This window comes from Oncorhynchus masou, unplaced genomic scaffold, assembly GCF_036934945.1.
Source record: "Oncorhynchus masou masou isolate Uvic2021 unplaced genomic scaffold, UVic_Omas_1.1 unplaced_scaffold_2266, whole genome shotgun sequence".
Taxonomy (NCBI): Eukaryota; Metazoa; Chordata; class Actinopteri; order Salmoniformes; family Salmonidae; genus Oncorhynchus; species Oncorhynchus masou.
Genome location: NW_027008736.1, coordinates 57,931 through 72,595, shown reverse-complemented (window position 1 = coordinate 72,595; position 14,665 = coordinate 57,931). Strand labels below are relative to the sequence as shown.

The 14,665-nt window shown below is 45.1% G+C and overlaps 1 protein-coding gene across 1 annotated transcript in view; it reads right to left on the bottom strand.

The window, feature by feature from the left end:
* Window positions 1-5,917: 5,917 nt before the first annotated feature.
* LOC135533173 (voltage-dependent T-type calcium channel subunit alpha-1I-like) overlaps window positions 5,918-14,665 on the bottom strand; it is a gene marked incomplete at its 3' end in the record, with an annotated part of 62,911 nt that continues 54,163 nt past the window's right edge. Inside the window, exons 13-15 of the mRNA XM_064960577.1 lie at window positions 8,824-8,902; window positions 7,305-7,426; window positions 5,918-6,189 (exon numbers count right to left, since the gene is read on the bottom strand). Coding sequence (XP_064816649.1) covers window positions 5,918-6,189; window positions 7,305-7,426; window positions 8,824-8,902 — 473 coding nt within the window. The remainder of the gene's footprint in view (window positions 6,190-7,304; window positions 7,427-8,823; window positions 8,903-14,665) is intronic.

The window sequence follows — 14,665 nt, the reverse complement described above, 5'->3', positions numbered from 1 at the left end:
TTGGGGTCAAATTTGTCTCCACTTTTGTGGATTGGGGTGATCAGACCTCGGTTCCAAATATTGGGGAAGACGCCAGAGCTAAGGATGATGTTAAAGAGTCTCTCTCTTTCTCTGTTTCTCTCACAGAGAGATCACCACCAATATCATTATCTGGGTCATTCCACAAAAAGAGGGCTTTTTGCATACCTTTCGTAGAAATTGTGCACCAATATTGAATTTTAAAAGCCTGTTATATTACATGAAGTGTGTCTATGAGTCTTTTTTATAGTCACAAACAGTGAAGACCAGTAGAATCCACAGGGTCTAGAATAACTAGAATACTGTGTATAAAACAGGCACGAGTCTATATATAACGCATTCTGCCAGGTCTGGAATCCCATTACAAGTGTCACAGTAAAGGAAACACCTGCCGTAGTGATGTTGTGAATTGTATTGCCTTAAAGGTGTAAACATTGATTTCTCATCATGGCCATTTCCTTCAGCTCCCCTCCAATCACTTAGCATCACCTCTCCTCTTACTTCTCTCTCTCCACCTTTCCCTCCCACTCATGTCGTTCACTCTCCTCCAGATCTGTTTCTATTTACCTCTGTGTTTTCTCAATAATTCCTGCCTCCACACACGCCACACACACACAATTGTAGCTGTTGTGAGTGAATAAATTGATTACATCACCCAGGGAGAGGAGAGGAGACCAAAGAAGCTCCCTCCTCCCTCTTATTAAGTTATTCTGTCAGCCAACATAAAGCTAAAAATGGCTCCTCAGTAAAGCCAAGTTTAGTTCTGTAAAGGTAGAACAGATCGTAGCAGGCAGCCGGTGAGTCATCCGTGTGTGTGTTTGTTTGTTTGTGTTTGCCATTACATTATGATTAGGTTTTTAGTAATCTCACTGTGTGTGCTTGTTGGTGTTTATGTCTTCCAGGGCTTTGTGTTTGTGTGTGCACACTGACGGGTTAATATCAGAAGTCCTGAGTTTGAATTGAAAAGGTGATAAAATGCACGGTGCAGTGTGTGTTTGCTCGTCTACCTCGCCACAGAAGACTGACAACAAGGGTTGCCATGGCGATGGAGAGCGCCAGGCAAATTCACTGTGAAAGGTGCAGCTAGTTGAAAATGTATTTCAATGTCCCTCTCCCTTCAACTCCCTAAAATCACATTGTTCTTTCATCAACATCTATTTCAGGGGTCCCAGGAATAATATCCAAACCCCTTTGAGATGTTTTCATCTGTAGAAACCAATAACATAACCCTGAATGAGAGTAGCTGTGTTTTTCTGCAGTAGTCTGGGCCACAGCCACGTTCTAGTGTAGGTCCCAAATGGCACCCAAATTCCCTGGTTAAAAGTAGTGCACTATATTGGGAATAGGGTGCCATTTGAGACACACTATGGGTCACGGTGACATTGTACTGAATCTACATTATGACCTGTTCAGAGATTATGTCTGTTATTTGAATATCCGGGCCGACAAGATTAAACATCTCTCTCCCTCTCCTTCCCTCCGTATCTCTCTCTCTCTCTCTCTCTCTCTCTCTCTCTCTCTCTCTCTCTCTCTCTCTCTCTCTCTCTCTCTCTCCTCTCTCTCCCCATCTTCTCTCTCCCTCTCTCTCTCATCTCTCTCTTTTCTCCCCATCTCTCTCTCTCTCTCTAACTCTCTCTCTCTCCCCCATCTCTCTCTCTCTCTCTCCCATCTCCCTCTCTCTCTCTCTCTCTCTCTCTCTCTCTCTCAATTCAATTCAATTCAATTCAAGGGGCTTTTATGGCATGGGAAACATGTGTCAACATTGCCAAAGCAGGTAAGGTATATAATATATAAAGTGAAATAAACAATAAAAAATTAACAGTAGACATCACACATACAGAAGTTTCAAAACAATAAAGACATTACAAATGTCATATTATATATATATACAGTGTTTTTACAATGTGCAAATGGTAAAGGACACAAGATAAAATAAATAAGCATAGATATGTGTAGTATTTACAATGGTGCGTGTTCTTCACTGGTTGCCCTTTTCTCGTGGCAACAGGTCACAAATCTTGCTGCTCTGATGGCACACTGTGGAATTTCACCCAGTAGATATGGGAGTTTTTCAAAATTGGATTTGTTTTCGAATTCTTTGTGTGGATCTGTGTAATCTGAGGGAAATATGTCTCTCTAATATGGTCATACATTGGGCAGGAGGTTAGGAAGTGCAGCTCAGTTTCCACCTCATTTTGTGGGCAGTGAGCACATAGCCTGTCTTCTCTTGAGAGCCATGTCTGCCTACGGCGGCCTTTCTCAATAGCAAGGCTATGCTCGCTGAGTCTGTACATAGTCAAAGCTTTCCTTTAATTTTAGGTCAGTCACAGTGGTCAGGTATTCTGCCGCTGTGTACTCTGTGTAGGGCCAAATAGCATTCTAGTTTGCTCTGTTTTTTTGTTAATTCTTTCCAGTGTGTCAAGTAATTATCTTTTTGTTTTCTCATGATTTGGTTGGGTCTAATTGTGCTGCTGTCATGGGGCTCTGTAGGGTGTGTTTGTGAACAGAGCCCCAGGACCAGCTTGCTTAGGGGACTCTTCTCCAGGTTCATCTCTCTGTAGGTGATGGCTTTGTTGTGGAAGGTTTGGGAATCGCTTCCTTTTAGGTGGTTATAGAATTTAACTGCTCTTTTCTAATTCTGCTCTGCATGCATTATTTGGTGTTCTACGTTGTACACTGAGGATATTTTTGCAGAATTCTGTGTGCAGAGTCTCAATTTGGTGTTTGTCCCATTTGTGAAGTCTTGGTTGGTGAGCGGACCCCAGACCTCACAACCATAAAGGAGCAATGGGCTCTATGACTGATTCAAGTATTTTTAGCCAAATCCTAATTGGTATGTTGAAATTTATGTTCCTTTTGGATGGCATAGAATGCCCTTCTTGCCTTGTCTCTCAGATCGTTCACAGCTTTGTGGAAGTTACCTGTGGGCGCTGATGTTTAGGCCAAGGTATGTATAGTTTTTTGTGTGCTCTAGGGCAACAGTGTCTAGATGGAATTTGTATTTGTGGTCCTGGTGACTGGACCTTTTTTGGAGACACCATTATTTTTGGTCTTACTGATTTACTGTCAGGGCCCAGGTCTGACAGAATCTGTGCATAAGATCTAGGTGCTGCTGTAGGCCCTCCTTGGTTGGTGACAGAAGCACCAGATCATCAGCAAACAGCAGACATTTGACTTCAGATTCTAGTAGGGTGAGGCCGGGTGCTGCAGACTTTTCTAGTGCCCGCGCCAGTTCGATATATATGTTGAAGAGGGTGGGGCTTAAGCTGCATCCCTGTCTAACCCCACGACCCTGTGTGAAGAAATGTGTGTTTTTTGCCAATTTTAACCGCACACTTGTTGTTTGTGTACATGGATTTTATGATGTCGTATGTTTACCCCCAACACCACTTTCCATCAGTTTGTATAGCAGACCTCATGCCAAATTGAGTCGAAGGCTTTTTTGAAATCAACAAAGCATGAGAAGACTTTGCCTTTGTTTTGGTTTGTTTGGTTGTCAATTAGGTGTGCAGGGTGAATACATGGTCTGTTGTACGGTAATTTGGTAAAAGCCAATTTGACATTTGCTCAGTACATTGTTATCATTGAGGAAGTGTGCGAGTCTGCTGTTAATGGATAATGCAGAGGATTTTCCCAAGGTTACTGTTGACGCATATTCCACGGTAGTTATTGGGGTCAAATTTGTCTCCATTTTTGTGGATTGGGGTGATCAGTCCTTGGTTCCAAATATTGGGGAAGATGCCAGAGCTAAGGATGATGTTAAAGAGTTTTAGTATAGCCAATTGGAATTTGTTGTCTGTATATTTGATCATTTCATTGAGGATACCATCAACACCACAGGCCTTTTTGGGTTTGAGGGTTTTATTTTGTCCTGTAACTCATTCAATGTTATTGGAGAATCCAGTGGGTTCTGGTAGTCTTTAATAGTTGATTCTAAGATCTGTATTTGATCATGTATATGTTTTTGCTCTTTATTCTTTGTTATAGAGCCAAAAAGATTGGAGAAATTAGTTTACCCATACATCTCCATTTTGGATAGATAATTCTTCGTGTTGTTGTTTGTTTAGTGTTTTCCAATTTTCCCAGAAGTGGTTAGTCTATGGATTCTTCAATTACATTGAGCTGATTTCTGACATGCTGTTCCTTCTTTTTCCGTAGTGTATTTCTGTATTGTTTTAGTGATTCACCATAGTGAAGGCGTAGACTCAGGTTTTCCGGGTCTCTATGTTTTTGGTTGGACAGGTTTCTCAATTTCTTTCTTAGAATTTTGCATTCTTCATCAAACCATTTGTCATTGTTGTTAATTTTCTTCGGTTTTCTATTTGAGATTTTTAGATTTGATAGGGAAGCTGAGAGGTCAAATATACTGTTAAGATTTTCTACTGCCAAGTTTACACCTTCACTATTACAGTGGAACGTTTTACCCAGGAAATTGTCTAAAAGGGATTGAATTTGTTGTTGCCTAATTGTTTTTTGGTAGGTTTCCAAACTGCATTCCTTCCATCTATAGCATTTCTTAATGTTACTCAGTTCCTTTGGCTTTGATGCCTCATGATTGAGTATTGCTCTGTTTAGGTAGACTGTGATTTTGCTGTGGTCTGATAGGGGTGTCAGTGGGCTGACTGTGAACGCTCTGAGAGACTCTGGGTTGAGGTCAGTGATAAAGTAGTCTACAGTACTACTGCCAAGAGATGAGCTATAGGTGTACCTACCATAGGAGTCCCTCGAAGCCTACCATTGACTATGTACATACCCAGCGTGCGACAGAGCTGCAGGAGTTGTGACCTGTTTTTGTTGGTTATGTTGTCATAGTTGTGCCTAGGGGGCATACGGGGGAGGGAATGCTGTCACCTCCAGGCAGGTGTTTGTCCCCCTGTGTGCTGAGGGTGTCAGGTTCTTGTCCGGTTCTGGCATTTAGGTCACCACAGACTAGTACATGTCCCTGGGCCTGGAAATGATTGATTTCCCTCCAGGATGGAGAAGCTGTTTTCATTAAAATATGGGGATTCTAGTGGGGGGATATAGGTAGCACACAGGAGGACATTTTTCTGTTAGGATAATTTCCTTTTGAATTTCTAGCCAAATGTAGAATGTTCCTGTTTTGATTAATTTAATGGAGTGAGTTAGGTCTGCTCTATACCAAATTAGCATACCCCCTGAGTCCCTTCCCTGTTTCACACCTGGTAGTTTGGTGGATGGGACTACCAGCTCTCTGTAACCTAGGAGGGCATCCAGTGGGTCTGTCTCCTCTATACCAGGTTTCTTGCAGGATGACAATGTCTGTATCTCTCTCTCTCTCTCTCCCATCTCTCTCTCTCTCCCTCTCTCTCTCTCTCTCTCTCCCTATCTCTGTCTCTCTCATCTCTCTCTCTCGCTGTCTCTTCGTATCGTCCCTGGCTCCTTTGTATTACATTATGAAAGGTTGAGTGAACCAGCAGACAAACTGAGTTAAACAGGACTGATGGGCTGTCAGTCTAAAACACTGAGGATGTCAGAACGGGAAGGAGAGACTAAATGTCTCTGATTATCTTTCTGTCTCCTCTGTCTTTTCTTGTTCTTGTCCTCTCTCCCCTGTCATAATGACCTCAACCTTTTACGTCTATGTACTACACACGGGTGTGTCAGACTGTTTATATGTGTAATTCCTGTAATATGAAATAGAAAGACAAATAGACAGAAACAGACAGACCCATACGGACAGAAATGTATTCATCCATCCATCTCACCTGTGCAGGAGAGTAGGGATCACGATTGTTCGGATCTTGCAGTGTTCCTGGATGCGTCGTTGCCACGTGATGATGCATATTCCCCCCGGAGGAACTGCCTGGGACTCCCATCCCTCTATCCACTCCTCCTCCAACTCCCCCACCTCCCCCTCCACCTCCTCCTGCTCCTCCACCTTTTTCCCTCCTGCACAGACTCCCTCCGCCCCATGCAGCATAGGGCCCCCGTGGCCAGCTCCAGCTCAATCTCAGCGTCCATCTCCGCCTCCTCCTTGGCCTCCTTGTTGGAGTCGTCCAGGTGCTTCATCAACACCGCCACCACCACGTTAATCAGGACGAACTGGGCCGTCAACACAAAGGACACAAAGTACATGGGAGAGATGAACTGCAGGCTGGGGTTGCAGGAGTAGTCAGGCCCGTAGTCCGGAGGGCACTCCCTCAACGTGTCCTAGGGAGGGGGAGGGAAGGTGGGAGAGAGGAGAAATAGGAGCAGTCTGTTAGGTCCAGCCATGAAGTCCTGCTAAGACATTATAACATTTACACAATTTAGCAGAAGCTCTTATCCAGAGCGACTTACATTAGTGAGTGTATAGATTTTAATACTTTTTTCATACTGATTGTCCGTGGAATCGAACCCACAACCATTTGAGCTACACAGGACTATACAGAAACAACACGTTCTAATGAACAACTTCATGAACAAGAGCTAAGAGCTGTTTTCCAACTTGAAACAAAGATATCAATGTAAGACTTTTGTGAGCAAATTGACCTGTCATATACTAACTGTAAGACATCCAGACATGAGCTGATTCTAGTCTCCTCTCTCATTTGTTTTGACCTTTTCACTGTGTAGTCTCAAGTGTTTCCTCTTCTTCCCCTCTCCCTCTTTTCCTCCTCTATCCCTCCTCCCCACTCTCTAGTCAGCACAGTGGTGATTCACTCTCGTTCTCTCTTCCCCTCCCTCGTTCCAGACAGTTTGCATCCAACACATCTCCAGGTAAAAGGCAGTGAAAGCTCACAAGGTCTCATCAGTAGTAATCTAGCAGAGGTGATTACAGTTCACCACTTCAGCTGAGAGGTAGCGGCTGTGATCCTCACCCGCACCTCTACAAACCGCTGAGGTGTTTTTATGGTGCGCCCCTGTCACACTCCATAATGCGTTGAGCGTGGGGGGGGCGACGACTGTGAAATGGGAGTGGGACACATTCCCCTATTTAAAAAGGCCATCTTTACAGAGGATATACAGAGCTGTGACAGGTCTGGTTATGGTAGCGCTCAAGGAGAGGAGGATTGGAATGGTCTTCTTAAGCAGCAGGACATAGGCTTGGGGTCTGCCCTAGGGCCAGAGGGCTTGTAATTACTCTGAAACTTCTCTGCAGCTAAGAAGCCAGGCACCAAATACCAACCACAGACATCAAAATGAGAACTGAATAATACAACCCAAATAGCAACACATTTAAACATGGTAATCCAAGTCATTTTGGGTTAAAGTATCAGATGATCAACTCTCTCATTTATTGTAATAAACACTCCATAGAACACCATGTAGGAGTCCATCCATACCTTCATGATCCCATTCCAGTTGTCCCCAGTGGAGACCTGGAACAGAGTGAGGAAGGCCATGCCAAAGTTCTCAAAGGTAGCATGGCGGCTCATCCCCTCACATGGGTAGTCCTCGTTACACACTGGGAGAGGAGAGTGGGGGAGGAGGGAGGGATGGGGAGGGGAGGGATGGGGAGGGGAGGGATGGGAGAGGAGAGTAGGGAGGGAGGGAGGGATGGGGGAGGGAGGGATGGGGAGGGAGGGATGGGAGAGGAGAGTAGGGAGGGAGGGAGGGATGGGGAGGGAGACATGGGGGGAGGGAGGGATGGGGAGGGAGGGAGGGGAGAGGGAGGGATGGGGAGGGAGGGGGGAGGGAGGGATGGGGGAGGGGGAGGGAGGGATGGGAGAGGGAGGGATGGGGAGGGAGGGAGGGATGGGGAGGGAGGGATGGGGAGGGAGGGATGGGGGAGGGAGGGATGGGAGAGGAGAGTAGGGAGGGAGGGATGGGGAGGGAGACATGGGGGAGGGATGGATGGGGGAGGGAGGGATGGGGGAGGGAGGGATGGGGAGGGAGGGATGGGGGAGGGAGGGATGGGAGAGGAGAGTAGGGAGGAGGGAGGGATGGGGGAGGGAGGGATGGGGGAGGGAGGGATGGGAGAGGAGAGTAGGGAGGGAGGGAGGGATGGGGAGGGAGACATGGGGGAGGGAGGGATGGGGAGGGAGGGATGGGGGAGGGAGGGATGGGGGAGGGAGGGATGGGGTGGGAGGGATGGGAGAGGAGAGTAGGGAGGGAGGAATGGGGAGGGAGACATGGGGGAGGGAGGGATGGGGGAGGGAGGGATGGGAGAGGAGAGTAGGGAGGGAGGGAGGGATGGGGGAGGGAGACATGGGGGAGGGAGGGATGGGGGAGAGTAGGGAGGGAGGGAGGGATGGGGGAGGGAGACATGGGGGAGGGAGGAATGGGGGAGGGAGGAATGGGGGAGGGAGGGATGGGGAGGTAACAGAGAGATAAGGGGAGAGAGAAAACAAATAGAGAAAGATAGATACAGAGAGGGGGAACAGGGGGATAGACGAAGGACAGAGGGAGAGATAAAGATGCATGAAGAGAAAATAACAGTTTATATAGAGAACATTTATCTGTTCAGTCCTCTTAGAAACCAACAACCAACAACAGCAGACGTGGTTGTTTGCTCCGGGTCTTAAAGCTGTCTTGGCTGATTGTTTACACATCTCTCTCCTTACTGCAGTTGCATTTGGCTCTAATCCTTTGCTCAAAACTGATGGGATGAGAGATGACCTCCAGCAGACCTGACTAGAGTCCATAGAGAGTGTGACAGTTTGAAGACTAGCTGATGTGTTATTGTTCTCCTGACTAGTCTCCTTGATACTTCTTGGTTCTGGCTGCGTCCAGATACTTAACTACAAGTCCCTTTTAATTCTGTCTTGGCTCTGTAATCTAACAGGATTGGATATGTACAACTCTGAATGTGGCGCCATTGGGAATGCAGGGTTTTGTTCCAGCCCATCACTACCAACTCACCCAGTTCTCCAAACAGCTCAACCCCCAGTGCTGCATAGATGAAGAACAGGAGCATGAAGAGCAGGCCCAGGTTCCCCACCTGAAACACACATAGGAACAGTAGTAGGAACTGTTTCTGCTCTACATTCTCTTTTGTATTGAACCGTTATTTTGACAGGGAGACATGCTGAGTCCAAGGTCTCTTTTACAGAGTGATTTTAGGTTCCCAAGTGGCACAGTGGTCTAAGGCACTACATCTCAGTGCAAGAGGCGTCACTACAGACATTCTGGTTCAGATCCAGGCTGTATCACAATCGGCCGTGATTGGGAGTCTCATAGGGAGGTGCACAATTGGCCCAGCGTCATCCGGGTGTGGCTGGTGTAGGCTGTCACTGACTTGCCTAGTTAAATAAAGGTAAAAAATGTTTTTGTTTTTTAAATACGGATGAACACCGTAGTGACAAAAATATACACATCAAATACAGTACGAAAAGCAAAACCAAGATAAAAACACAATCATAGAAAACAAACACATTTTTCTGTATAAAGATCCTCAATCAGCCGTCTGAAATGCCCTGCAGGCACCAAATCATACATTTTTAAGGCAAACATTCTGAACATCGCATCCCACTGAAATAACAGCTGGTGTTTTGGCCTTGCCTTTTACCAAGCAACAAAACCTATTGGTCCCAGCATCCATGTTGTGGCACAGCCTCTACCTTATCAGAATCCTCAGTAGAGGCATAATTTGCTAGTTGTTCTGCCTTTCGCTTGGCCAGGCCTGCTACCAAAAAAATAGAAAGTGAAAGCTAGACATGTGGTGCACGACCAAAGCCCAAGTCCTACATCGTATCAGAATCCTCAAGAAGAGCCTGAGGAGAGAATTGGAAAAGTTGTCAGTTTGCATAACCTTACTCTGTTATTGTGACGGTGTAGTTGGAAGCCACTCAGGACAAACAGCAGTAGATCCCTCTCTGTCGGCTGAATGGTACTGCATAAAGAGGTTATGTAGTAAATATGCTCAGAAAACACAATCCCATTAGTGAGATGTAATCTTACAGAGAAAATGTCACAGCAGCCAGCACACAGCTCTGTCTGGTCTGGTACCCTGGGGGAGGAGGCTCTACTGGCCTGATCTAGTCTGTTCTGGCCTGCTCTGGCCTGCTCTAGCCTGTTCTGGCCTGCTCTAGTCTGTTCTGGCCTGGTCTAGTCTGTTCTAGCCTGCTCTAATCTGTTCTGGCCTGCTCTAGTCTGTTCTGGCCTGATCTAGCTGTTCTGGATCTAGTTCTGGCCTGCTCTAGTCTGTTCTGGCCTGATCTAGCCTGTTCTGGCCTGCTCTAGTCTGTTCTGGCCTGCTCTAGTCTGCTCTGTCCTGCTCTAGTCTGTTCTGGCCTTATCTAGTCTGTTCTGGCCTGCTCTAGTCTGTCCTTGCCTGCTCTAGTCTGTTCTGTCCTGATCTAGTCTGTTCTGGCCTGATCTAGTCTGCTCTGGCCTGCTCTAGCCTGTTCTGGCCTGCTATAGTCTGTTCTGGCCTGCTCTAGTCTGTTCTGGCCTGATCTAGCCTGTTTTGGCCTACTCCAGTCTGTTCTGGCCTGCTCTAGTCTGTTCTGATCTAGTCTGCTCTGGCCTGCTCTAGTCTGCTGTCTAGCCTGATCGAGCCTGTTCTGGCCTGATCTAGTCTGTTCTGGCCTGATATAGTCTGTTCTGGCTTGCTCTAGTCTGTTCTGACTTGCTCTGGTCTGTTCTGACTTGCTCTGGTCTGTTCTGGCCTGATCTAGCCTGTTCTGGCCTGCTCTAGCCTGTTCTGGCCTGATCTAGTCTGTTCTGGCCTGATCTAGCCTGTTGTGGCCTGCTCTAGTCTGTTCTGACTTGCTCTGGTCTGTTCTGGCCTGATCTAGCCTGTTCTGGCCTGATCTAGCCTGTTCTGGCCTGATCTAGCCTGTTCTGGCCTGCTCTAGTCTGTTCTGTCCTGATCTAGACTGTTCTGGCCTGCCCTAGTCTGCTCTGGCCTGATCTAGCAATAAGAGACACACTACACATCACTTCTGGTTGAACGCGAAAGAGGAGAGTTCAGTTTTGTTGTTTTGAAAAGTTTGTTGTTTTGAAAGTATATTGTAAAGTTCTTAGTAGAAATCTAACTTTCAGAACCCGCAACACAGTTGGCATCAGTTGCTGGGACTGCTAGTCTCTGTCCAGTGGTCCTGCCGACCAAGGATGGGTATGAGTAGCAATTTGCTGCTGGCTTAGCTGGCTTTTCTTGAGGGCTTGAAAGCAGCCCGCGATGTGGTTAGCCATTTTGGCTGGGACTGCAGATGGTTACGGGTTCATGGCTGTCTAGATCCCTGCTGTTTGTTGTTGTCACCTCCCTGTGACCTGCCCTGTCTGGACCTACGTTGCTAGCTACCGTGACAAAGACCAAAGGCGGGGGGAGTACCATTGAGGACAGTGTCTTTCTATCACATGTGAAGGATCTTTTAAACTAACAAAAATAGCTTCAAGTGTTTTGTCCAAATACTGTTGGATTCAACAAGTAAAATAATGAACGACCTGACCAGAGAGGTCCAGGACCTGAATAACAATTTGCAGTTTTACCAGGGTCAGCTCGATGAGTTGAAACAGCAAAACAGCAAGATGACAGCAATCTGTAAGTCATTGAGAGAAGACATCAGTTATGTGTGTGAATCCATGACCGATAAATCAGACTCGAGGACGATCAAGGCAGAACAACATAGTTGCGGATGGAATTGCAGAATCTCCACATGAGACCTGGATGGAGTCTGAGGACAAAGTGAGGGAAGTGATCTCTGAGAAATTGGAGACGGACCACAGGAAGATTGAGGTGGAGCATGCCCACAGGACTGGAAAACCCACCACCGTCCCAGGTGACAGGCCAGATAGTGGTCAAGTTCCTGAAGTTCAAGGACAAGGTAGCTGTTCTGGAAAGAGCCAAGAACTTGAGAGGAACATATATCTTCCTCAACGAGGTCTATCTTGAAGCTGTGCGCCAGAAGAGGACAGAACTTATCCCAGCCATGAAAGCTGTCAGAGCGCGTGGGGACATCGCTGGCATCTGCTATGACAGGCTCATTGTTCACCTTCCCAGAAGCCTGGAAGGGATGAGAGAGCCAAGCCTATGGGTTCGTAGCTTCAACCCCGCAGCACGCACACACACGCACACACACATGCACGCACACGCGCACGCACACACACACACACACACACACACACACACACACACACACACACACACACACACACACACACACACACACACACACACACACACACACACACACACACACACACACACAATTGATTATTGACTGCTGAATGTATATATTTTTCTCTAGCTTTGTTTGCTCTTTTCAGTATTATGTCTGTCTCTGATAAGCTCCCCAGGAGAGGGCTGAAAACAGCCCATATTAATATATGTAGCCTGAAGGTTCATGAAATCAATAACTTGCTAACATCAGATAACATTAATATATTAGCCATTTCTGAGACTCACTTAGATAACTCATTTGATGATACAGCAGTAGCAATACATGGATATAACATCTATAGAAGAGACATAAATGCTAATGGGGAGGTGTTGCTGTATATATTCAGAGCCATATCTCTGTATTGCTTAGAGAAAACCTTATGCCAATTGTTATTGAAGTGTTGTGGTTGCAGGTTCACTTGGCACATCTAAAGCCTTTTCTTTTGGGGTGTTGTTATAGGCCACCAAGTGCTAACAGTCAGTATCTAAATAATATGTGTGAAAACCTTGATAGTGTATGTGATGTAAACAGAGAGGTCTGCTTTCTTGGAGACCTGAATATTGACTGGTTTTCATCAAGCTGTCCATTCAAGAGGAAGCTTATTACTGTAACCAGTGCCAGTAATCTGGTTCTGGTTTTTAATCAACCTACCAGGATGTTTACAAACACTACAGGAACAGGATCATCCAGGATCATATCAATCACATTTTTACTAACACTGTAGAACTTTGTACTAAAGTTGTATCCATACCCATTGGATGCAGTGATCACAATATAGTGGCTATATGCAGGAAAGCCAACATTCCAAAACTGGGCCTAAAATAGTGTATAAGAGATCATACAAAATATTTTTGCTGTGACTCTTATGTGGATGATGTTAAAAAATATTTGTTGGTCTGATGCAATTAATAAGGAGCATCCAGATGCTGCACTTGATGGATTTATGAAATTGCTTCTTCCAATTATTGATAAACATCCACCTATTAAGAAACTGACTGTTAGAACTGTTAAGGCTCGATGGATTGATGATGAAACTGTATGGTTGAAAGAGATGGGGCAAAAGAGTGGCTAATAAGTCTGGCTGCACATCTGACTGGCTGATTTACTGCAAATATACTTTAAATGGAATTATGGGCAGAAAGAGCAATTCGAATCAGATGGCTTATTCATCACAAAACCATTTGATGTTGCCAATTATTTTAATGATTACGTCATTGGCAAAGTGGGCAAACTTAGTAAGGAAATGCCAACAACAAACAGTGAGCCAATGTATTCATGCATTAAAAAACAAATAATGAAAGAAGAGCGTTTCAAGTTTGAATTTTGTAAAGTTAGTTTGGGAGAGTTGGGAAATGATTGTTATCGATCAATAATGGCAAACCTCCTGGCATTGACAACTTAGATAGAAAGCTACCGAGGATGGTAGTTGACTGTATAACCACTCCTATCTGTCATATCTTTAATCTGAGCCACAGAGGAAATTCTTAGTCCTCAGGCCTGGAGGGAAGCCAAAGTAATTCCGCTACCCAAGAGCGGTAAAGCAGCCTTTACTGGTTCTAACAGTAGACCAGAGCAAACTGTTGGAAAAAATGGTGTTTGACCAAATACAATACTATTTGTCTGTAAACAAATGATCAACAGACTTTCAGCATGCTTTTAGAGAAGGGCACTCAACATGTACCGCACTGACACAAATGACTGATGATTGGTTGAAAGAAATTGATAATAAGAAGATTGTGGGAGCTGCACTGTTAGATTTCAGTGCAGCCTTTGATATTATTGACCATATCCTTTTGTTGAAAAAACATGTGTTTTGGCTTTTCAACCTCGTGGATTCAGAGCTATCTATCTAATAGAACTCAAAAGGTTTTCTTTAATGGAAGCTTCTCTAATGTCAAACATATAAAGTGTGGTGTACTGCAGGGAAGCTTTCTAGGCCCTCTACTCTTTTCTATTTTTACCAATGACCTGCCACTGGCATTAAACAAAGCATGTGTGTCCATGTATGCTGATGATTCAACCATATACGCATCAGCAACCACAGGTAATGAAGTCACCGAAACCCTTAACAAAGAGTTACTGTCTGTTTTGGAATGGGTGGCCAGTAATAAACTGGTCCTGAACATCTCTAAAACTAAGAGCATTGTATTTGGTACAAATCATTCCTAAATTCTAGACCTCAGCTGAACCTGGAAACTAATGGTGTGGCTGTTGAACAAGTTGAGGAGACTAAATTACTTAAATATACCTTAAATTGTAAACTGTCATGGTCAAAACCTATAGATTGAATGCTTGTAACAATGGAGAAAGGTCTGTCCGTAATAATGAGATGCTCTGATTTTTTGACACCACACTCCAAAAAGCAAGCTCTGTAGGCTCTAGTTTTGTCTCATCTTGATTGTCCAGTCATGTGGTCGAGTGCTGCAAGGAAAGACCTAGTTAAGCTGCAGCTGGCCCAGAACAGAGCAGCATGTCTTGCTCTTCATTGTTAAATACTACATATATGCCAGTATCTCAGCCTAAGAGCTGAGAGCCTGATTGCATAACTTTTTCTTTTTATAAGAAACATTAACGTGTTGAAAATCCCAAATTGTTTGCAT